General features: G+C 41.5%; 1 protein-coding gene across 1 annotated transcript in view; it reads right to left on the bottom strand.

The window, feature by feature from the left end:
- LOC141801640 (exostosin-1) overlaps nucleotides 1–23095 on the bottom strand; it is a 240790-nt gene extending 217695 nt beyond the window's left edge. The window contains exons 1-3 of the mRNA XM_074684766.1: nucleotides 22956–23095; nucleotides 21627–22174; nucleotides 19837–20588 (exon numbers count right to left, since the gene is read on the bottom strand). Of these exons, the coding sequence (XP_074540867.1) occupies nucleotides 19837–20588; nucleotides 21627–21908 (1034 nt within the window). The 5' untranslated portion in view covers nucleotides 21909–22174; nucleotides 22956–23095. The remainder of the gene's footprint in view (nucleotides 1–19836; nucleotides 20589–21626; nucleotides 22175–22955) is intronic.
- Nucleotides 23096–25564: the final 2469 nt, after the last annotated feature.

The raw sequence follows: 25564 nt of genomic DNA, 5'->3' as shown, positions 1-25564 counted from the left end.
AGTGCAGGAATTCCTTGGTCTGCAACTCAAGGTGCTTCAACACATATTGGAGTTGAGTTGGACCAGAGACGCATCGTATTTCTGTTGTGAGCCACTCCCTGCAAACCAGATCTACCAATTGGTGCACATGAAGTAACTTTGAACTTGGACCTTGAACCCCAGTTTGAAAGAAAGCATATTTTAGTTTTGCATGAGTTGATTTGCAGATGTTAACTTGACTTCTAATAAAGGAAAATGCCGTCAAAGTAACTGTATTATACTGAAGTAACCACCCTTGCAAAGAACCTACCGTAATATTCTCCTTTCAAGCGATACAGATAAGAATTGTAAGCGGTAATAAACTGTATGCTGAAGAAAGAAAGCAGAAGTAAATCTGCAGAACTTCAGACTGAGAATTAGCCAGAGAGGAATCCTGACAAGGTGTCAAACAGTGTGTGTGTGTGTGTGTGTGTGTGTGTGTGTGTGTGTGAATGTGTGTGAGTGTGCCACAGTCAGCAGGAACAACATATGGCTCCATTAAAAATAACACAAGTCAATTACTGGAGCAGGTTAGATCTGCCAACACAGCAGCACAGCCATCAACAGAAATACTTGATTTTTATGAGTCAGTGTACACAACAGATTGAGCCCAACGGAAACAGCGTACCATAAATCCTGATACAAAGAAACAAACGCTGGGCTCTTTCTCTTGGCTTTTCATGGATTACAGCTCCACAAAGTCTGCACGTTAGGATCTGGACTTCATACAGTCAGCACGGTGAAATCAAAGAGCATGAAACACGCCCTCTCCTCACTGTACTGAGGTGTGTTTGTCCTCCTCTGCCTGTGAGCGGTAAAAGCTGCTCTTTACAGCTCCCTACAGGGCGTTTCTGAATTGTTTAGGTGCCCAGAACTTTACAGTTTTGGTTCACTGCCACCGCTCAAAGCAACATTTACTGATGACACACACAGCTGCTGGGTGAAAATCAAAAAACATTACCACACTAATATATATTTATTAAGATATCAAGAATTGGATATTAAAACAAACTAAAGAGGCAGTAAATCTAAACCTGTCATCATTTTACGACTTTGGACAGTCAAATAGTCAGACAGATCTACTTGGACACACACACACACCCTCACAAACACAGCATTTTAAACTCCCTCAGTAAAGACAAACTATGAAATGTTCTGTAACAACTCTGCTGTCAGGAGTCAAAGGGCTTCATACCATTTCTAGCTCGCCAACCCCGAGGCTGTTTCTGCTCTACATTCATGACTGTGTGAGTGTGAGTGTGTGTGTGCTTGTGTGTGTGTGTGTGTGTGTGTGTGTGTGTGTGTGTATAGGCAGCTTTTGCCCCAGGCATATCAAACTCCCAGCATGGACAGACTAACAGGTATCAGGCAATAAGACACACACACACACACACACACACACACACACACACACACACACACACACACACACACACACACACACACACACACACACACATACACATTTGTAGTATCACCACTTGGTCTGATCCAAACCTTCAAATGACCCAAACTCAATCTGCTGTCAGGAAACAAGAGCAGCACCAGACCTCAGACTGTGACTGAGAGATAGAGGAAGGAAGGAAGGAAGGAAGGAAGGAATGAAGGAAGGAAGGAATAATTGAAGGAAGGAAGGAAGACAGGAAAGGAAGGAAGGGAGGAAGACAGGAAGATGGAATTGGTGAAAAAAAGGAAGGAAGGAAGGATAAAAGGATAAAAGGAAGGAAGGAAGGACAATAAGGGTGAGAAGGAGAATGTTGGAAGAGAAGGAAAAGGAAATAAAAGAACAGAAATGAGTTGGATGGAAAGGAAGGAAGGAAGGAAGGAAGGAAGGAAGGAAGGAAGGAAGGAAGGAAGGAAGGAAGGGAAGGAAGGGAAGGAAGGAAGGGAAAAGGTTGAAAAAGTAAGAAATAGGAATAGCTTCAAAGAAAGGAAATAGAAGACGGGAAGGAAGGAAGGAAGGAAGGCAGAAGGAAAAGGGGGAAGGAAAGACTGATGGAAGGGAGGAATAAGGAAAAGGAGAAGAAAGGAAAGAAAGAAGAGATGAAAGGTAGGAAAGAGTAAGGAAAGAATGAAGGGACAAATAAAGGAGTGAAGGAAGGAAGAAAAGAAGGAAGGAAAGAAGAAGGAAGGAAAGAAAGAAAGGAGTTTATTGGAACAAAGGAAGGAGGGAAAGAAGAGAAGAGGACAGGACAGAAGGGAAGGAAGTATGTCTGAAAACAATGTGAAGTAAGAAAAGAATTGGCTGAGGAATAAAGGAAATGGGGAAGACAAAGTGGAAAAGGGAAGAGAGGAAAAATGAAAGAAGGAAGGAATGAGGGAGCAATGAATGGAGAGGAGATGAAAGGAGCAACGGAAGGGAAAAAAGAGGGATGGGAGGAAAGAAGAAGGGTTAAGAAGCACAATAAAACGTAAAGGAATGATAAGACAAAAGGCAAGAGAAGAGAAGAAGAGGAAATGGACAAAAATAACACGAAAAAGTAAGAAAAGGATTAAAAGATAGAAACTGCTGAAAAAAAGAAGGGGGAAAGGGACTTGTAAAAGGAAAAGGGGATACAAACAGAGGAGGATTGAAGGTAAATGTAGGCGAGAAGGAAAGCATAGAAGAGGAGGGAGGATGGAGGAAGCAGGCTGCTGGGTTGTGGAGTGAGTAAGAGTGTGATCAGCAGCAGCTATCAGCTTCATCTGCCTGAGGAGAGAAAGAGATAAGAGGTAATCTATCCTGATCACATTTACTCATTCACACTCCTTCTTTCCTTAAACACCCGTCTTCCGTCCAGTAGTGGATCTTTATTTTACCAACACCACTGCTAAACTGTGAGACACGAGGACGCCAAGTCCCTCCACCTCTCTGGACCTGCAGGATGACGAAGCTGCAGCTTGTGTTTCCCTCTCTTCCTTCACCGTGACTCTGCACAAGTCCAAAGGCCGAGAACAGCCAGAGGGGCTCCAGGTGTAATATCACATTTTCATAATGAGAGACAATGAGCTGTAAATCCCTGCAGACGGGGTTATGGAGCCACAGAGGCCTGTGGCAGCAGTACCAAGACCAAAGAAAAGACCTTATCTCTCTGAGAGAATCTACCAGAGCAGCTGGAAAACTTACACACATACTTTTCAATAAAGTATGTGTTTTGATGTGTTTTAACGATCTCTTACCGAGACATATGCTCCAAAACTGCAAGTTTCAAGAAGTAAACGTTTTCCCATCAGTCACCAAGTTTCAAACTGATTCCTGGAAACTTCCTGAAAGTTTGAGAAATGTGTTCAATTGTCTCAGAAAAACAACAGTGTTGATTTTCTAATTAGTGACACTAATTCATGATAATATACAAATATCGCTCTCAATCGGCTTGCTCAAGGACACTTCAGTGCAGCTGGGACCTTTTTACTTCAGGCGACATTTTAAGGGCTCAGCTCAAAGAGAAGGAGTCTGACTGGAGCTGCTACGAGCAAATTAATTGCAAAGAGACTCTCAGCCCTCACTGGAAACGCCTAAAGGAGGATGTGTTTGTGTTGTGTGTGTGTGTGAGTGTGTGCGTGTGTGTGCCTTAGGCTAATTAGAAGTGGCAGTACACACCAGGGCAAGTAATGCACGAGGTGGGACGCTGGGACACCCCTTAAAAGAAGATTAATTTTACAAAACACACACACGCAAACTCTCCAAAGCAGGGGTGTGTTCAGAGCTGTGACACGAGGTACCTTTAAAATCTGACTGACAACTCCTGATGCCATCTCAAAATATTTACTCTGAGGAACGTACTTGAAAAGCTACAGCTATCTCTGCATGAAAAGTTCCAGTTAGTGATTTTAGGCTTGTTCCCCTTCTGCGCTCCCTTGTGGAGAAACTGGTACCTAGTATCTCTTTACTGTTTTTTGGTCCTCTACATGTGTGATCAATGCTTTTTCTAAAAATAATCTTATCTTATCAAAAAATTAAAGAGTACATGATTTGTTACATGTTCTTAGTTGTACGTGTTTTTTTATTTTCTGTCAAATCACATGAAAGTCAGCCTCACTTTGATCACAACAGCTCATCTGCCAATTTCTCTGCTTTGATCAGCTCCTCACTGATCAAATAAAATCAGGCTGGTTTCCAACTCCTGCAGCAGAGTTTGATTTATGGATCCAGAGATTAAAGATTTAAAAAAAACTGGCTGCTATAGTCACTCAAACTGCTGTTTAATCCAAACGTTTACAACATAAGGCTTAGCTAACACAAACAATAATAAGTCTATCTAAAACATACAAATACAGCTAAACCCTGACTATTTGTTTATGTTGGAGTTAGTTTGTGTTCTTCGCACCTTTGGAAAGGTGAGAGAATATTCATGCAAAGAATGTCATTTTTGATCGAAATTAAAGAGGGGTAATTCTGCTTTTCAATACTTTCAACATAGATATAAGAGCAGATTTTCAAACTTCTACATTCTTGGACCTCATCCATCTACTTCCATCTACTGTGGCTGGCCTTGCTTGGACTCTGGACTATTGGAGTATGAAAGAAACATTGTACTGTGACCATGGTTGATTAATACCTACCATGGATTTACATGGTTTTGTTGTTGTTGTTGTTGTTTTTTGAGTCTCTTGATTTTGTTGGTTTTTTCCTGTCGTGTATGTTTATGAAATGTGGAAAATAAATAAAAAGATTGATGAAAAACGGAAAAAAATCTACATATTCATATAACAGAAATCTCTGATCAAAGAAAGAGATCTTGACATAAAACATTGAAGGGGCAAACCGCAAATACCAAAGTCCCCAACTCTTAACAGGCCTCCAGAAGGCTAGCCAATCAGAGAGAAGGGGGTTTGTGGGGCTTTAAAGATACAGCAGCTAAACTGGTGTTTTTCTAAAACACAAATGTGAGGAAAAAAAGGTTTTATTTTTTAGACGTGAATCACTTTAAGCCACTACAGGGGAACCAGAGGGGCAGTATGAAGTCTTAAAAGAGAACAATACCCTGTCTTTAATGAAGTTGCCGAGAAGGTTCATTGTACTGACTTGGCTGCCAGCTATTTTCTGAGCGTCTTGAAAGATCTTCCAAGACCCACAGACCCTCATCTTTTCTCGTGATCACGCCACTGTTTCTCTCCAAACTACCGCGACACATCCTCAGTTCAAGCATGAGCTGCCTGAACTTTTCTGACTTGCAATGTTTCGCCATCTCACACCTTCTTCTCATATCTATGCTCAACACTTCTTAACACTTCTCCAAAGAGAGCAGTGCTCTCACCCACAGTAGGTTTCAAGCCTGATGTTGATTGACAAGCTCCGCCAAACCCCGCCTTCCCCCGGCTGAAAATCATAATTGACTTCTTAAGACACGGTAAACAGTTGTAATCCAAGTGACCTATAAGCAGTGTTGGGGAAGTTACTTTTAAAAAAGCAGTGTTTGCTCATGACACGTTACTTCTGGAAAAAGTAGTTCCTTACTTTACTTAGTTACCCTCTATAGAAATAAACTTTTTGTGTTACTTGTTATTTTTACTTTACTTTTATGGTGCTCAACTTTGGACAGAACCCCATTTCATTTCCTAAATGTGGATACGCCTACAGAAAGTTCTACTATGGAGCACATAACAGGTTAATTTTTTTGTGCTTCTTATTTTGAAAAATGCCACAGAGCACTTGACAAGAAAAAAAATAATGCCATGATGACTGACAGCTCTCTGCTCTCTGACAGCTCCAGTGAGATGAGATGAGAATGAGAGCCTGAAACCATTGCACATGCGTGCAGTTGAGGCAGTGTTGCTGTCAAATCGGTCCCTGGGAAAAGTAACGCTGTACCCAACTTAAAAAGGAACTATGTTTCACTACCATATTTTCAGTAGTATCACGTTACACAACTTTTTTACACCAAAAAGTAGTTAAAGGGGACATGTCATGCTTGTTTCTCCTTTTCACTATGTCAGACTAGGATGCCTGTAAAGCATTTCTGCCCTCAGTACAAGTCATTTAGTTCCTTCATTGCCCCACAATAGCGTTCTTAATATCCTCATTTTAGGCCATTCTGAAGATCTCGTTGAAACGCTCCGTTTGGAGAATGACCTCCAGTAACCTCGCAACGTCACAGCCTTTTGTGCTCTAATTGGTCAGTTCTATCAGAGGGGTGGAGGGGGTAGAGCCAGGGGGCAGTTTTTGTAGCATGGCAGTATTTACAAAATCACTACATTGAATGGTGCAGACTGAGCGAGTTTGCTGTTTGCCAAAACTTCACCGTAAGGCATTGATAGCACTAATAAAACGGCAGAGTGTGGGACACGTCCTTTGTATTGGACCCCGAGTCAGACCCGGACGGTTCTGCAGCTCAGGAGGAAGAAAATCCACCTGGACACAGATCATCTCAGGACGCTTCAGTGTGGTGAGTCAAACCGGTACTGTAACATGTATAGTTTATATGTTTATACTCGGCTCTTGGTGGGTGTATCCCTCGGTGGCGGTTGTGTGACTAACTGACATCACAGAGGAGGAGCTGCTTTATCAGATAACTCCAATAAAAAGAAAGGATCCTCGTGTCCTCACAAAGGTCAAAATCTTGTGGCCAAATGGGAATGAACTATTTTCAGAGGCATCAAATCTCGTTCTAGGATATCAGAAAAAATACTATATCTCATTTTTTGAAAATTCAGGGGGTGAAAGGTCTTGTTTTCAAATTCATTATATTATATATAAGTATTAAATCAGGGATTAGCATGATATGTCCCCTTTAAGTTAGTGTAACCGGCTATTTAGTAACTTGTTATACCCAAAACTGCGTCTATGGATGTGATATGTTTGCTGCCATAGCTGCGAACTGTAGGAGTATGAAACATCTGGTTTGTGATGCATACAGGTCTACTCTGCTCCAACTGGTCTTCTGAATATTCCGTCTAGGGAGGTTTAACTCTGACTTGTGAAAATCAAACATATTTAATTTTACAGTTTAAGGTCAGGAAGGCTCCATCTTGGTCGAGGAGTAGAAAAAAAAATGTCCCGTTAACATTGCAAACCTATGGATAATGTGGATGAGTAATCAGTTATAAAATGGCTGAAATTAGGCCATGCCCACAAATCACTGGTGGTGGTCCAAAAAGGCCCTAAACATGGCCCAAAGTGGAAACAGGGCACAGTTTCACTTCAATTTTTCAACATAAGCTACAGATATTTCCAGTAAGGGTCAAACCTGAAGAGAAAAGAAGGACATAACTGCTGTTATTCAGTTACTGTTGCAGTAAATTTCCAAAGGAAAGGCTACAATAAAGAACGTATTTCTCTTCCCTGCTTTCTAGACCATTTGTGCAACAGCAGAGACACAAATATGCACATTGACATGCACCAAATGAAAAATCATACCAGAACAACACTCTGTCTTCACAGGGACAAAAGAGCAGTGTGCCTGATGGATTTGTACTGCAATCCATCCTGCCAGCCAGTGTTTCCACTCTTTTACCTCCTCTCTAATTCCGTCCTCTGTGTCTCTCTGAGCGAGGATGGATGAAAAACAACGCAGGAGCAACCCACACACCTTTGCCTCAACTCAACTGATCGTCGGCTCTCTGCTCCAAAATGGACAGAGAGAAGGAGAAGAAAGGAAAGAGACAGAAAGACGGAAGGGGAGAAATTAGAGTGTGGTAGGCAGAGGAGCGGAAATGAGACGGCAGAGGAGGAGGGTAAAAAATAAAAAACAGTGATTGAGTTGAATCGTGTTCCTGGCTTAGTTTCTGGGTGCAGGAGGAGAAAGCGAGTGATGTAAGGCTGAGTGAAGAGAAGGCTGGCAGCACTTCACACAGCTGCAGAAAATGACATCCTTTCTGCAGACAGGCAGCACAGCTTCACATGTTGTTTCCACAGAAGAGGAGATTGTTCCTGCGGTGTGCGTTGTCATGACTGTCAAATGTGTGTTACCAGGAATGGGCACTTACTCTTTCTAAGAGATGGGAAAAGATGCAAAAGTTGAGGCTTTCTTCTGGTATATGGAGCAGAGATCAGGGGAAGTGAGCAAGAAAAAGGTGCACGAGTGGAGCATCAAAAAGGCTTGTTGTTTTCAAAACTTGAGAAAACTTGAGAGAGGTCTTGAAAGTGTTCTAAAACTTAAAAAGTTTGAACATCTCCAAAGAAAATCTGTGGCAAGTGATTTGTGTATGTATGATAGTAATCTTAGTCCCTGAAATAGAGGCGTAATGGCTGGCTGGGTAATTTCCAGCAGCAATATATTTCCATTTAAATAAGCACTTTGTTTGGCACAAACACATATTGAACTGAGACGGGTGATGGATCAGGGTTTAAATTCTGAGTCCCAAGAATTACAGATCACTTGTGAAATCCCGTTTCTGCAAATCAAAGTCTAGTACAGGGGTCTGCAACCATTACTTTCAAAGGAGCCATTTTGCCTCAGCTCACCTGGATTAAAGTCATTACGGAGCCACAAAATCTCATTAATCTTCACAATAAAGATAAATAAAATCCTAAGCAGTAAAAATCTAGTGAAGAATTATCTATTTTGTGTTTACAAATATGTTTTTATGATTTTTAATAAATTTGCAAATATTTTTTTAATTGAAAAATTGTAAAGTCATAAATTCAATAAAATTGAAAATGTTTTCAAAAAATTAAATTTAAATAACCTGCAAAAATTTCAAAAATATTGAATTTTTTAAATGTAAAAACTTTTTTATATATTTGCGAAAGAAATTAAAAATTGTCATTTCAAAAATTTGCAAAATCTTAAGAAAATACAGAATTTAATTTATCTGCAAAAATTGCACAAATTCCCCAAATTTGTAGAATCTTCAAAATTTCTGAATTGTGTTTTTATTAATAAAAAATGTTAAAAAAATAAAATAAAAATAATAATAATTCAAAAATGTTGAAAAAAGTAAAAAAAAAAAAAAAAAAATTGCAAAAATCAAAAAAGACATGAAAGCTTTGTTACCAGAGGTGATGCATATTTAGTTGAACAAAATGTTAACGCATGATTTTATTCAGTGTCTCTGTCTTTAATCATCAATACCCTTTGTAAAAAAAAGAAAAAAAATATTTTAATAATATATTTTAAAGCTACAAGGAGCCACTGCAAAGGAGTCAAAGAGCTACATGAGGCTCCAGAGCCACAGGTTGAAGACCCTTGGTCTAGTACTTGCAACGTGTTTTGTAAGCCCCACCAACTCCTCCAAAAGCTTGAATTTTGTAGCAGGCACTTTATGTTACAATAACAATTATATATCATGAGAGTTTTGGCTCAGGGTCAGTTGTCTCTGAAATGGAGGTTGGCAGTTTAATCCCAGGCAAAGTGCCCCAAGTAGCTCAACCTGCAAGGGGGGTGGTTATATACCAGTTGACCTAGGCACAGTCCAGATGGGTGCAGAGGCGGAAAAACACCACATCAAGCACTGGGAGCCACTGCAGAAGAACCAACACAGGCACACTACACATTTGACCTGAAATCTGACCCAAACACTGATGAACTGTTACAGTAAGCATGCTGTTCAGTGGCACATTACATTAAAATTTCAGTCTTTGTTGTGCAACTTACTGTTGTTTGCCCTTGAAGTTGAAGCAGTCTGAGGTGAACTTGTTGGCACAAACAGAGAATTACCCACTGCTTGGGCAGGCTGGTTATATAGCAGTTTTGAGCACAGCTTACACACAACTTCATCCCCATTTGCTGCATCTAATTACCAACAAACCATTTGTCAGCTGCAGTGTTGCCAACTCCTCAGTAAGGAGAGTAGCTATTGGCTTCTTTGAAGCTGCCAGAAGCTGCAAAATGAACACATCACCAAATTTGCTTGCTTCAATACTTGCTTACATGTCAGTCTCCAAACTCGAGAAAAGTTGTTGCTTTTTTGAAAAAGAGACAATTAAGGGGTCTGAAAATTTTCTAAATATAGCAAAAGTTGCTAAAACAGCAACAAGGGTCACCTATGCCTATTTACATCTGGGTAGTATACTGTTCTAGCATTAGCCCTCCATCAGAGCAACAGCACAACCTAGAGGTAAATGGCTGCATATTAGCTATTTTCCAGGCTTACAAAATCTACATTTCATTGTTGAGTAGACTAAATGTACGAATATTTAGTGGATACTTCACATGTCTAAAGTTATTGAAGTTAATGTAAAAAAGAAAACACAAAATGATCCTATCAATGCAATTTTCAGCAAAAGTAAAAAATGTTGTGGTGACTTATTGACTGTCAGTGTTTTGACAAAGAGTAGCAAAGAATCGTTCATGCTAAGACGTTATCTTACCTTATACCATGGTCAGTGAGAATTCCAATGTCAACTGGCGTGCCTTAGATCGGTCTAATGCACGCCAGTTGAAAGTTAGTTCGGCAAGTTAAATCACCGTTGTATCACTCCGCTGTGCGCGTTACCATAGCAACGCGTCACACACATTTCAACGCATGTGAGGGCAGCCTGCGCTCCTACTGGGCCCCGTCTCTATAAAGCCTGGCTCACACAACAGGATTCTCGCCCCGATTTAACCCGGATTCGGTCCTCCCGACAATCAGGGAAGAAATCTGGTCGGGGACTAAAATCCGCCCCGACGTTTGGGCAAGATTATCTTCTAGTGTGAGAGGTTGACAGATGAATCTTTAGCCCCACGATCGTCTCACAGACTCGTCGGAGCCGCCCGATGATTTTCAAACATGCGTGATATTTATCTATTTATCATTCTCACTGAGGATGACAACAGACAATCAGAAAGAGCCCCAGATACCGGACAACAAACAAACTCAAAGTGAAACTAAAACGCCCTGGGTCAGCTGACTGCGCGCTCCACTGGCCCACTCGAGCTAGTTCAATAATACCTTTAAAAATAACACATAATCACACCATTTTCATACAGTAGCAAACTGTTGTTTTAGCAGTGATCGGTGTGAGATCATGCCATTATTGGCTGATACAGCAACAGTTTCACCTCTGTCCCTCTGCGTGCGCGTAATGGATGAAAGGCACCGCTGCAGACAGCTCCGCTTCTCTCTCCTCCTGTCCCACCAGTGCTAAAAACCTCAGATCAAACAACTGAGCACATGTGGTCCATCACTCTCTCTGGTCAAATTATTCATCATTTTTTTTAAAGTTTACAGTTTGTGGGACCATGGTATAAGCGGATTAAACAACGAAGAAGCGTGCATTAGACCATTCTAAGGCACTCCGCGGAGTAACACCACTCCGCTGCGCGTCGTGGTGTTCCCACTCCGCGTCGTGCCTTAGAACGGTCTAATGCACGCTTCCTCGTTGTTTAATCCTTACATATAAGGACATGGTCACACTGGCCATCCAAATCCAAATTGCTTTATAATCAATCGCATTAATGGCTAAACTTACGACATAATACATAGTTCTTACTGAGCTTCTACTGCATCTGCTTCACACATGCAGAGGTATCTTGTGAATAAAAGTTACATGTAAAAAAGTTACACTGAAGAATATCAGATGCAGCACTGAAATGTGTTTATTTGTTATGTAAATACATAAAAATCTGAAGAGCAGAGGTAAAAACTTAATTCCACCAGTTCCATAAATGTTACTGATCAGAGTCTCAAGGTTTGTTATTTCCACAGTGCCTCCTTCAGCTTTTTATACTTTAACTTCTTTTCTCTGCTCAGACTGACAGAGGGTCAGCTAAATTAAATGCCAAGGCCTTGTCACACTAAATGCCAATCTATGTTTGGCTTTCACACGCCAAGAGGAGCCATTAACCTCCATTCATCTGCTGATTGGCTGCAGTAGTCAAATCAAACACGATCAATAGGGCTTCCTTTTTAGCCTCCAAGCGGCCTTGGCAGAAACCTTCGATGTATTGATGAGTTCAGCTGCTGTCTGCTGCAGACACCTAAATGCCCCAAACACAGTGTTAAAGATCCGGTATGCCAACTGTGAAAACACACAAACATGCTTAGTACAACAACTTTGATTTGTGTAATCACTGAGGAAACCAGAAAAGAAAACTGGTCTAAAGATTTAGAATTTCTTCAGTAAGCAGAACTTTTCAGCTGTCCTGATGGATTAACATAAACTGTTGACATAAACTGACTTACTGACTAAATTCTCAAAAAGTTTAATCATATCAAATATCTGTTCAAAGTCTTTTTTTTTTTACCAATGAAAATAACAAAGACAAGCTGTGATTGTAAAATGTTCTTTAAACTGTGTTTTTTTTTTCTTTTTTTTGAACAGGGTCTTAGTTTCTAACCTCATGATTTCTTTGTGATATGATTGGGCAGGTTTGCCAATGTGCTGAATGTTGTCTGGGGTAGTAACGCAACCTGGTGTAAGCTAATGGAGAGGCGGAAAAACACCAAATCAAACTAACTCTCTCCAGTAGAACCAACATCAGTCTATAGCACATATGATCGACAATCTGGCCCAAACAGGATGAGACACCACTGAATTGTAGCAATAGCAACAATAACTGTATGTCACTAAGTGGTACGTTAAAATTTGAGTCTTTCATGTCTGACTCATGGCGGTTGCCCGTGTTTCAAGCAGTCTGATGTGAAGTCATTGGTGGGGTTGGGTATCATTTCAGTTTTACCAGTTACCAATATAAAGAACTTGGGGTCAACAATACCAAGTCCTGGTAGATCAGAAAAAACCTTCACATGCACTGCAGAATTCTCACCAAGATAAGGAGGGGCCGTTTACACAACAATGGTTTTAGAGTGAAACACAAAAGTATTGTTGTGTTTCGGCCTTGCATTTACACAGAAATGGCTTTTCAGTCAACCAAAAATGCAAACTTTTGGAAACAGCCTCCAGAGTGGAATTTTTCTGAAACACTGCCAACACCATTGCTGGCATTTTCAGCGAATGACGTCACGCTCCACTTCGTGCATGGGCATACAACAGTTTAACAATACCGTTTGTTGTTACGGTACGATCGTCGCAGACTGCAATGTCGTGCTTGTGCTGCTCAGTCTGCTGAATCTTCTTACTTTCTTTCAACAAAATGTGCACCTGTTGCTCCACTTCTGCACTTCGTATTCATCAATACCCCAGATGATCAGCTCAACTCTACTTCAGTGGAGATCTACCAGAAGCGGCTTCTGGACAAGACAGTTATAGCACCACCTACAGGCCTGGCATGCTTACTACAGCATTTTCAGTCCCCAGCGTTTCCGTGTAAACGCAGATTTTTTCACTGCTTTTTAGCATTTTCAGATGAAACGTTGTCATGTAAAAGGGGCCTGAATCCAGAAAAGATTTATGTCACCACCAGAAACCAATAAGTGGAAAGAAAATGGGCATGTCATATCAATGCTTTGAATCCTGGAAATTTGTTACAATACTCAAACCTACAAAACAACAACAGACCGATATTACCAACTGCATGAAAAGGAACCACTACTTTCTTTCATCTTCCAGTACTATGACAGAACAGAGACCTTTGTGTTGGTTTCAAAAACCAAGATCAGAGCAGTGCCTCAAGTGGCCGTTTGATGAACAGCAAGGATGGGCTGTATATGTGGAATTTCAAACTATCCAGATCTAGTCTTGTGTTTGATTTTAATTAGAGTATTTAATCAGTCTCACATCAAAGTTTCTTAGAAGTTTTGAACACCCCTTCTTGCTTTCTCTCTGGCAGACTCTGTTGTTATTCCTCGTGGTGCTCCTCATCATGCTTTGCATTAAAGATGCACTGAGACAGCAACTAAAACCTTTTCCACGCTTCGGTTTGGCATGGCGGGCAAGAGGGGAAAGAGGGAGCAGAGTGAGGACGAGGACAGATAAGAGAACGATGAAGAGAACAAGAGCGCGAGGAGGTGGAGGAGGAGAGGATGAAGAACAGAGCAAGGTGAGGAGAGGAGAGGAGGATGAGCCAGAGAGGAAGATAAGCAGCGACAAGGAAGGAGGACATTGACTTTCTGATGTGCTTTAATAGAACATCTCACAACAAGGCTGAGAAGAAATAACTCTGAAAGTACAAACACTCCCACTAAAACACACACACACACACACACACACACACACACACACTCATAGACATAACGTTGGCCACCCACATGACCACAGCTGACATTTTAATTAATACTGTCAGACTCTTTTCTCCCGTCATACATATTGAATTGTGCAGCTGTCAAACACTCACAGATGTGACAGCAGCTGTGTTTCCATCTGAGTGTGTTTTCTATGCACGCTGGGACGCATCAAATTATAACGCTGAATAAAAGGAGCACTCTCTAACTAATTCATTTAATGTCTTTACTTGCCTTTTATGACACGATCAGGGATGGAAACACATTTGTTGAAAGATGGCACAGTGAGGAGTGGGTGTGAGTATCCGTCCATCAAGATGCTGTTTACAACTTTTGAAGCGGTACGCCATACATTCATTAAAGAAGGGCTGTCACAATGTACAAGTTTGAAATAGAAGTCTTTTGTGAAAACTGAAATATTGATATATTTGGTGAACAAATTAGCTAAGAGGGTTGTATAGCTAATTAGTTCATAGAAAAGGGAGGGAGTGGTCATTTACGCTGGTTGAAATTAGCCATAAAGTGTCACAGGAAGTGATGATTAAAGCACCAAACTCTAACAGCATCCAAAATAGTTTCCTACACAGTTTGACATGGTATAAGGCATAATCTCTTCCTCACGTGTAAAGTCTCACAAGAAGACGTGTACCCAGGAGAGGAGCGGTGTCATCTTCTGTGAGTGCAAGCAGGGCAGAAAACCATTGCCTCTTCAATTGTTTTTTCACCTACTCTCAAGCAAGATCCCAATCTGAACACCATAAAGCCAAAGTCAAAAAATCTAGCTCTCCAGTCATTCCAGATGGGCTGTGGTCAAGCTTTAAAAAATGAGTACACCTCGTAAAAATGTTTCTCACGTCCGATTGTTGTGGTGATTTGAAGGTACTATTTGGCTACCTTGCATTCAAGTCCTCTTTTTTTCAGAAAAGTTTCATTTTCAGTAGCTATAAGAGGTTAAAAACAAGGTTTTATGTCATGTTTAACGATAATGACAGCTGCCGTTCTTGTGTATTTTTTTCGGGGACTGTAAAATATGTCAGGAGGTAGAGTCAAGAAGTGATTAGACTATTGAAAGAAAAAAATTATTATCATTTTTGTCACCCGGCTCCACTCAGATTCTCCCAGAATCCCTCACAGTCTCTACTGCGCAGACTCTGGCGGCACAACTGCTGCCAATGACTGCGCTTGTGACAGGGAATTTTGGCTTCAAAACCATAAAATAGTAAATGGCGGAGCCACGATGTACGCTCTATATACAGAGCATTGGAAAGTTGCGTGGGTGGCACAGTGGTAGCCTCTTATGTGTTTCACAGCATAGTCAGCCTGTGACCTTCATGGTTTAAGGGGCTGTGAGGAGTTTGAAAGTGATCTTGAAGAAGTCTCCCTTCTAGAAACATTACCGATCTCCAGGCTCAGGCCAGAAGGTGGCGAGACAATTTAATTAAAACAGATCAGATCAGCAATTCTCCAGTATGACGATACATTGAATTTTGGAACTGTATGGAACATACCCTGTGCACTGGTCTATCGCACATTACAAGCTGTTAATAATTTTCAGCCCATGAATACCGAGTTATTGGTGCTGGAGGCCTGTGAGTGACCCCCTGCTGTGGGAATACACCAATAAGCAAAAACAGACAAATGCAAACAAACAAACAAAAATGGCCTAAAAAGCTGATCAAAAGAAAATTTGACTACGTCCACAGAGTACAGTGTTTCCCAAATTAATTGGCCTGAGCTGATACCATCGTTATCCTGGTTAAGTCACCTCAGGGGGTTTTGTGGCAACAAAAAAAATGTAGAAAACAGACCGAACACTTTCATTTTGTGGGTCCACATCAGTGCTAAAACCCAGCCTGAGTGCCTCCACGTCTTTGTACTTTTACACCAGTATCATATTGATGCCTCTGTCTCTTATTTTGCATTAAGAAAGTGCAGAGGCAGATATTTCAAACACACACACACAGACCTGCAAACACACACAGAGCTCTGTAACACCTCTGCTTCTACTTCCGATGCCAGCAAAGTGAGGTGAGTCTTGGTCTGTGACTTTTTTGTTAAAGGTGAGATGTTACAGAAGCGTTAATATCAGGTCTTGATTAGACTGACGGGCAGGTATCTCACAGGTACTAATAAAAATTGTACCATCACCAATTTGTCCTCAAATTGTCAGTTAGAGTATTGTCTGTATTTAATGTTCCCACTAAAGACATATTTTGTGGTTTTGAAAAGAGTTTTTGACACTGCCATCAGACCTGTGGGTAAATCTAAAGTATGGATGTGAAGGAAAAGAACAAAAGCAGCAGAAACAGCTTCAGGGTCCTACAGAGCACAAAGAAAAGAGGAGGTCGATGAGCAGAGAGGAAAAGCAGAATGGAGATGTCAGCGGGACACCTCTCATCACATCTGACCATCATCTACCCTCTTTCTGCTCCCCCCCTTTCTCCAGACCATGAAAACCGTCTTGAAAGATGTGACAGTGATCTGAAATGAGCGATTTTATCTGACGCCCTGTGAATTGAGCCCCTCAGCCTCAAACATTCTTTGGAGAGACACTTGAGACGGCGAAGCTCTAATTGGTGAAGCGCTGTTGTCAAGGTACAGTAAAACAGCCGGAGTTCAATGTGGCGACGCTCAGCGGGAGGTGAGATCTCTATCTCTCCCATTCATTCACGGCTTAATTCAATTGGAGGGCAATTATCGACCGCCCGAGGCTTCCAGATCCTCGTCGGTTTCTCTCCCCATCAGGGAGCCTCGCCGTGAAGGATCCTCGTCGGCTGCTCTGGCTGATGTCTGTATCGGTGTCAAGAAGCAGAGCGGGAGATGGCAAACGGACGAGAAGGCTTCCTTAGACACAACTTCAAGATTGAAGAAGATTGTGCAGCTGCCTCATCTACCAACAGAATCCAGAGTCTTGGACATCAGAGAAGAACTTGAGTCTAAGCTGAGTCCTCATTTGGGATTGACCGATAACGGCATAAGCATTTTGAAGCATACTGGCATCAGCCTTTTTTGTTAATTTGATGGGGGATAGGAAATTGATTTAAAACTGTGGGGGGGATTTGGCTCTGATGCAGCCATGCTTCTGTTTTTGCAGTCACTACTCTGTCTCTTGCATTATCCCACCCAGTCACTAGCAATCTGATCAGTTACACGCAGAGCTAAAAACTTTATTTACCGCACAAAACTTTTAAAAGTGTTCTTTTAACTTTATAGGACATGATGCTTAGCCTGGGAGCTGTTTAATAAAAATATGCTTAAAGGCATTTAAACAGAGCTTGTATTATTCAAAATTTTGATGCCAGTATTTTTACTTTTACTTTCAGTTCCAAATACTGTTTATCACCCTCCTTGACAACCAATAATCGATATCGGAACAGGCCCTGAAAAAAACATATTGGTCTATCTCCAGTCCTTATGGTTGACATTACTGGTCAGAAATATTGTGGTTCCTACTGATTCAATTTGTAGTGTTGACTATGATGCATTGAGAATATTTCTTAAATTACCTTTATGGATGTGTGCAAGTCACGTTTATGTTTACAATTAAAAAAAAGAAACTGATTGTATAAATTTATGGGTCGATTGGTTGATTCAGACAATAAAACGATAGTGTCACTTACTCAGCTCACAATGAGGGACACAAGGTTTACATCCTGTTCCAGTAAACATTGGTACAAAAGTCTCTTTGTGTTTTAATTGCTGTCAATATATAAACTGTTTTTTTAATTATTTTTAATTGCATTTTATCCATGTTTTATTGTTTTTCTATAGATATATATTTATATGGACCTAAGGGTCTGAAAGTAAAAGTATGAAGTACTATCAGCAGATACTGAGTCCTGATAACTAGGGATGGTACCATGTTTAGGTACCTAAACACATCCTTGTGACTGTGAGGGAGCAGAAGACTACGGGATTTTCCGTGCTGAACATGAGCACAGCATTATAGGGTATATTGAAGGATAAATGTGCAAAATTGGAAAAAAAAAAATTTTATAATTAAAAAACATATATATTTTTTACCACATAAACACAAAAAAGTACAGAAAATTGGTACCGTTGTGTACCGACACCGATTGCCAGGTACCTGGCATTGGTACCATATCTTTTCAAATGTGAAAGGTACTCATCCTTACTGATAATATATATGATAATGAAACTTACAAAACAGACTTGTTGTCTAAATTGACAAATTCAACCATCTGCTCTTTAAAAATTTTTGACTTTCCACCTTCTCAAAGATATTTAGCCTTCTTCTGGAAGTGCAGAGTTTATTGGCTTGGTGCAGCAGCTTTCTGCTCTTTATCATTAATGATCAAAACACACCAGACCCACTTCGTCGAGACATCAGTTTGGTTTGGTTTCGATTTAAGTCACTGTGTTCACTCACACTGTTTTTGCTCAGCTACGATTTGCCTGCATCGTAGATCCAGTAGGTCGGAGCCCTCCAGATGAGATACACAGAGCAGATCAAGCAAGACAGGAAGTCTTGCACTCAAACTATATTAAAAAATCCTGTGACTTTCAAAATAAAACAAACCATGTCGTCACCAAAGTGTATTTTACTTTACTAAAACAATAACACCCCGACATAATGAGCTGTGCTGGGCCAGGAGTCAACAGGTTTGAGGTTTTACAGCCCAACATGTATGAGGAGGATCATTACTGGGGTGGGAAGCACAGGGAACTCCTCAAACTTAAGACACACTGAAGCTTCATCTTAGATTCCAAAGATTAGGTTTAAAAGACTTATCTCACGCTCAGTTGTCATTTTCATCCTTGTCATCACAAAAACAAACAATTAATCTAAAAGACTGCACTTGAAACAGTTTGTCTCCTAACATCCAGCTGGGTGAAACTGGCTGGAATTATGTTTTGGACGCTCTGTTTTGACTTCATCTGATTTTTAACCAAATTACAGTTCAAAAACACAGTCAGCATAACCATCGCTAACTTTCCAAAACATTCTTGCTGATGGAGCCAGACTTCACTTAGTACAACATGCCCACTGTTAAACATCAGCTGCTGTTTTCTGCAGCACATAAAAGGACGCCAGCTCCACCGTGGCTCTCCTTTGGGTCTTTGCGATGTCTGAGACTAAAATATGCAACAGATAACTCTTTGGCTAACACATCCTGGAAACAGTGGCAGAACTTGAGAATGCTTTTTCACTCCACATGCAACGCTCCCTCCTCTTTCAGCTTCCAGCTCTCGCTAAAAATTTCAGAAGTTGAACTCCTCTTCCTGTCTCAGTTCACTCTTCTCAGTTCACTCTTCTCACGACCGACTGCTGAGACGACAAAACTTTTCCTTCACAACACTTAACGCCTGCTCCTTTCTTCCTCTCTGTCTCTCCCCGCCTCTGCTGCAGAAACACACCTGCATTTCTGCAGCGTTTTGTCTCTGACTCCCATGACGACTGCGAAAGATGCACATGAAAGCTTCCGACTTGTTTCATTCGAATAAAGAAGAGGAGCGAGGTTCCCAAAAAACTCTGGAGCGGGAGTGCCTTCAGCCAGTAAACCACGTTTGTAATGATCGACAGCAGCGGCACACAAACACAACAAACACTTGTGAGGAGCTGTAATGATGCAGAGACACACTGCATTTCAAATCACTGACAGGAAGTAAGAGCTGATAATGAGATAACTGCCACAAGTGCTAATGTCTGCTAAAATGTAAGCGTTCAACGGGAAGACAAACCAGCATCAACAAACTCTCTTAGAGACAGAAAAACAAGCAAAAAAAAGAATGAAATCCTCTTAAACTGATGAATCTTTCAGGCAAGGAAGCTCTTCAACAGGATAAAAAAGCACAGCAGCAGAAACAAAAGGATCAGAAAGCGTCACTTACTTTGAGTATTCTTCGTTATCTCGGTCACAGCGAGAGTCCTTGTGTTTCTCCCAGTCCTTCCCGTGTTTACATGTAGTCAGCAGGATAATATCTTCCCCGTTGTGGATGTGATAAAGAGCGTTCCTCGTCTCAGATCCGATGCCAGTTAAGTATCGCTTCCCTTTGAAAACCAGCCGGTACTTCCTGGATGTCGGTGCGTCGTTGAGCGTTGGGTAACCCACACTTCCTCTCTTCAGAGGGTGATCCTTGGAGAAGAGAGGGATTGAGATATCGAAGTTTGGTCGGAAGTTCACAACATCCGCGCTCGCCTTAGCTAGCATGGCCTGGCCCACCTCAAACCCCAAATCCTCTGAGTAGTCCGGCCACGTGCCAGAGTACAGGTTAAAAATGAGGTGGTTCTTGCCATCGTTCCATGTTGGAAGGCTCTGGATGCGGTGCCTCACGTTCTGCACGAATTGAGCTGAGAGCTGGTCTCTGTCCAACGTGTCCACAGCCAGGATGAACAAACAGGCCCGAGAGGGGTCCGATGTATGGAAGCGAGACCCCTCGATGGAGGTCAGGATCTTCTGGTAGGTCTCTGAGATTTCGTCCCCTCTCTGTGGAGGGTAGATGTAAACCCTGAAGCCTGATTGGCAGCGTGAGAAATCGAAGCAGGTTTCCATGCGGCAGCGTTTGTTCTTGTAGATGTTATCGCGGATCGCACGTCGTTCACGGGGCGAGGTGTGCTGGTGATGGAGCTGAGGGCTGTCCTCCTGAAAACACACAGATAAAAGAAGATACATCTTAAAACTCAATTGGCTCAATTGGCACTAAGGGGCCCAAAGTGTGCCAAGAAAATATCCCCCACACCATTATACCACCAGCAGCCTGAATCGTGAGTCCATGCTTTCATGTTGTTGACGCCAAATTCTGACCCTACCATCCGAATGTGGAGCAGAAATCCAAACTCATCAGACCAGGCAACGTTTTTCCAATCTTCTATTGTCCAGTTTTGGTGTTGCTGTGTGAATTGTAGCCTCAGTTTCCTGTTCTTAGCTGACAGGAGGGTCACCCGGTGTGGTCCTCTGCTGCTGTAGCCCATCTGCCTCAAGGTTGGACGTGTTGTGTGTTCAGAGATGCTCTTCTGCAGACCTCGGTTGTAACCAGTGGTTATTTGAGTTACTGTTGCCTTTCTATCAGCTCCAACCAGTCTGGTCATTCTCCTCTGACCTCTGGCATCAACAAGGCATTTTGGTGCACAGAACTTCCACTCACTCGATATTTTCTCTTTTTGGGACCATTCTCGGTAAACCCTAGAGATGGTTTAAAATACTCAAATCAGCCTGTCTGGCACCAACAAACACGCCACGTTCAAAGTCCCTTAAAACCTTTCTTCCCTGTTCTGATGCTCGATTTGAACTGCAGCAGATCGTCTCGACCATGTCTACATGCTTAAATGCATTGAGTTGCTGTCATGTGATAGACTGATTGGAAATTTGTGCTAACGAGCAGTTGGGCAGGTGTGCCTAATAAAGTGGCTGGTGAGTGTAGTTATCTTCTTTGTTAAATCCTTTTTTTAATTCATTTTGTCATTTAGATGCATTTTTTCTTTATGCACATAAAGATGTGTTTAAATTTGCAGTTTGAAAGCAAAGGCCCTCTCTCTTTTATTCTACTCTTATTTGTCTTGTCTTGGATAAATCCTGAACATCTGCTCCTGACTGAAACACTTGATTTTCTTTTCTTCTCTCTCAGATATCTGAGCAGGTTTGAAAAACACAGCTTTGTTTTATTTCTCTGAACTCATCTACCTCTTGCTCTCCTCCCTCCAGGTACGGCTCCAGCAGCTGTGTGGACTCAGGCCAGTGCCTGGGAGGTCTGGACGGGCTCCTCTGTGGCAGGGGCTGGGGCTGGTACACGTCCTGGTGGTAGTACTGGTACTCCTGCTGGTGGTGGTACTGGTGGTATTGGGGCGACTGGTGATACTGGTACGGCTGCTGATGGAACTCCCCGATTTGCAGACCCCACAGGTAGACGAGGAAGAGAAGACCGGCCCCCACAGACACGAGCAGGTACCGCTTCTTGGCCTGCATGTGTGCTGAGGGGGGAGGAAGAGGAGGAGGTGGGTAACAAGAGAGGGGAAGGCAGGAGGGGAATGAGACAGAGATGAAAGATAGGAGTGAGGAGGTTGGGAGACAAATGATACAAGGAGTGGGAGAAGGTAAGTAAGGAAGGGTTAAAAGGGGGAAAGGGAGGAGGAGGTACAAGGAGATGACAAGGAGAGGAGGTGGAAACAGGTCAAGTCGACCCACAGGGCTGGCGCTCTATCCACAGCTTGACATTTTGGGATTTTGAGTCACTGAAAGAAAAGAAAGAGAATTATTCACATCAATTATCTTATCAATTAAGTTTTCAACAAAGGCAAACTTTACAAAAAAGGCATAACCTGCTTGATCCTCTGAAAAGATAAGCACCAGAATCGCATGCATTTTGTGTAAAGAGTCCCTACCAGGTGACAAAAGCAGTAAAAGTGACAGTAATCCATGCACAGCGTTCCTCTCCATCAACTAGATTCAAAGTTTCTTTCAAGTTTTTAAACCTCGCAATGAGAAGTCCGGGACATTTTGCAGATTCGTTTGAAAATGACGATGTCGAAAACAGTTTGCTGAGTCTGTGAGGCATTTGTGAGAATTTAGAGCCAACATCCAAACAATAACTGCAAATTTTCCAGTAAATCGACACTTTCAAGCCATTGACGATTACAGCAATTTACCGGAACTGGCGTTTGAGCAAATGGCAAGTTACTAAAAAGTGTATTTATGGTAATTTATCATTCAAAGCTGTGCAGCTTTTTGTGTTTTTTTGTGTTTTTTTTTTTTTTTTTTTTTTGGCATGTTGCTAACTCAAACTCCAAGAGTTTAAAGTTTAGTTTTGCAAAGTGCACCAATGTGAGCCAATTTAAGAATATGGTCTAAGACTTGAAGACAACTTTTCTGGCAGGAAGTTAATTCCAAGATGTGATCAAGGCAGAAGTAAACTGCAGATTTTCTTAACGAGAAACAACACGTGGAGTATGCGCGGTAGTTTCTGTTCAGTATCTATTCTGCTCTGATTTGAGTCCGATATCAGTGAGCTCCTACCTGTGCACACCGAACACCTGTGGTCCCGGGAAGGGATCGCGATGTCCGCTGCTCTCCCCTCCAGCCTGAGCAGGAATCCACAGTTTGGAAACACATTCTCCTCCGTTTCGACACCCTCAAAATCACAGCCGATGCGTTAGATGAGAATAGTCACAGAGGAAAGGTGCGCTGCCTCCATCCTCCACCGTCCCAGCTGCAAACTTTCCCGAATCAGACCTTTCTATGTGAGGGCACAGCAGGTATCCACGGTGCGAGTTTAGACTCACACTCACCTACCGGGATGATAAAGATAACATCCATCCAGAGTTGCCTGATGCGTTAAATGAGGATCGTACATCTCCAAGGAAAGGCTGGCACTCCGTCCAAACAATCCTGCAGACAGAAAAGATCCAAACTTTGGAATCTAAACTCAAACTCCCACCTGTGCGCTGCCGTTTGGTGAGAAACACTCTGAAATCATCCTCCAGGTGAGTTAAATGAATGCACCTGATCCAGAGAGACGCGCTTCGATAAAATCTTCTCAGGACTTCTCGCTCCACTGAGCTGCAGGTGGACCGATTTCACAGTCAAACCTTATAAATGTGCACAGGATCCTTATTCCATCCTGCCTCCCCGCTCCGCTCCGAGCAGCCCCTGCTCTCCTCACGTCTCCATCTGCAAATCCTCACATGGATCTAGGCTGCGCCCTCGCGCAGCAGCCAGCAGCATCAGCAGCAGCAGGAGGAGCAGGAGCTGCGCTGATAATCCAGACAGCAGCAGCGGGGCTGGCAGCAGGCTGCGGGGATCCGAGTGCGCACCGAGCGGCGCGTCAGCTGGCTCCAAGGAGGTGTGGAGGGAGCTGGCACTCACTCAGGATCGCTCAGCCTGCATTTTAGGGGCTTTGTTTGGATCAGTTTGATGAGGAGGAAGAGTCCCATGAGAAAGACAAATCGCTGAGAAGTCCTTCAGGAGCGTTCAGAGCCTCAAAAGTGGCTGTCATGCCTGCTTTTTGATTTGCAGACCAAACCCCATCATAAATTAGCCAATTTGGAGATCTCACCGGTTAACACGTGTTCAGACAAGTTGTAAAACACGGCTTTATTGCACTGCTTCTTTCTCCTATAGTGAGGTTTATTTCATCTTAATTCATTCTGTATGTATATAGAGCTGTTGCAGACTTAATTTGCTTCAAAACTTAACATGAGTGAGAAAAAAAGATCACAATGATAGTAGAAATTTTGCTGCATATTTATGTATGTGAGTGTGTTTTAAACCTTTTTTTATTCCTTACTTTTAAATAAAACCCTCCTACAATTTACTCCCCACAATTCCCAGCCTCTCACTCTAAGGTTATGAATTTTACGCTTGCTGGTGTATGATGGGATTTTTCCGAGCCTTATCAGCGTTGACTCTGACTCTTTTCGCAAATCTATGCACTTTTAATTAAGTCTTAGCTCATTAAATCTCGTAATGATTCCAATATTGGGTCCAATTCATCAACTTTGACCGTCTGTCTTTCACTTCTGTTGCCCTTCGATCAGAATGCTGTTATTTGTACAGATGCAGCTGGCTGGAGGAAATTAATTTTCTCACGATTTGAATAGATGTCATTATATCATAATTTGGAGAAGGGGGTTGCAGATTTTGTGGAGCTCAAAGGGAAAAATCATGTAGCAAACAGCGCCATCTTGTGGGCAACGGTGCAGCCCACATTTCAATGCATAAAATGGCAATCTGACTGTTTTAACAGTGTTCTTTTCGACCTGACAACTTAGACATGTAGTTCAAACTGTCATGAAGCATTTTCTTGAATTTATATTAAGCCTTGCATGATAATCAAAACAGAAAAAATATAGTGCTTCTAAATAAATTCCAATATTGCTTCAACTACTACTTCCATAACTGCAACTACTGCTACAATATACTATAAAGCGATTTTATATCATCATTGTGACTTTTCTGGTCTGATTTTAGTCACTCTTGGGCGTGGGCGTGGGAGTGAGGGTTTGGCTTGCGTCTAATAGAGTCCAACGTACAATCCGAGGTTAATTGTTGAGCTGTAGTTTTTGCAAAAAAACAACAACAACAACAAAAAAAGGGAAGTACAACTTACTTCAAGAGTGATGAAAATGGTGAGGGTAACAGTGATGTTTACCATTTAGGGTAAAAAACCGTGTGCTCCTCCTGTTCAGACTACTCCTTCACCTGTGCCTTTTTTTTGTAGTTTTTAACTACCCCTTTGCCCAAAGTGCCCCCTGTGGCGAATGTGCAGTACGTAGAATTTTTTTTTTTTTTTTTTTTTTTAGAAATTAATACATGAAAAAATAATAATAATTAATTAATTAATTAATACATTAAAAAATAATGTGAATTAAAATGGCTGATTCAATTTTCAGTACTGTTTTAACATAAAAACATAACAACATAACATTAATCACATATATTTAAACACAATACTCTATATATATATATATATATATATATATATATATATATATATATATATATATATATATATATATATATATATATATATGTGTGTGTGTGTGTGTGTGTGTGTGTGTGTGTGTGTGTTATTATTATTATTATTATTATTATTATTATTATATAATATTTTTTACACAATGTTT

Source organism: Halichoeres trimaculatus, unplaced genomic scaffold (assembly GCF_033239565.1).
Source record: "Halichoeres trimaculatus isolate MK-OKI-2021-1 unplaced genomic scaffold, fHalTri1.1 fHalTri1_scaffold_13, whole genome shotgun sequence".
Classification (NCBI taxonomy): Eukaryota; Metazoa; Chordata; class Actinopteri; order Labriformes; family Labridae; genus Halichoeres; species Halichoeres trimaculatus.
The sequence above is the reverse complement of the archived record's forward strand: the minus strand, read 5'-3'. Positions and strand labels throughout refer to the sequence as shown.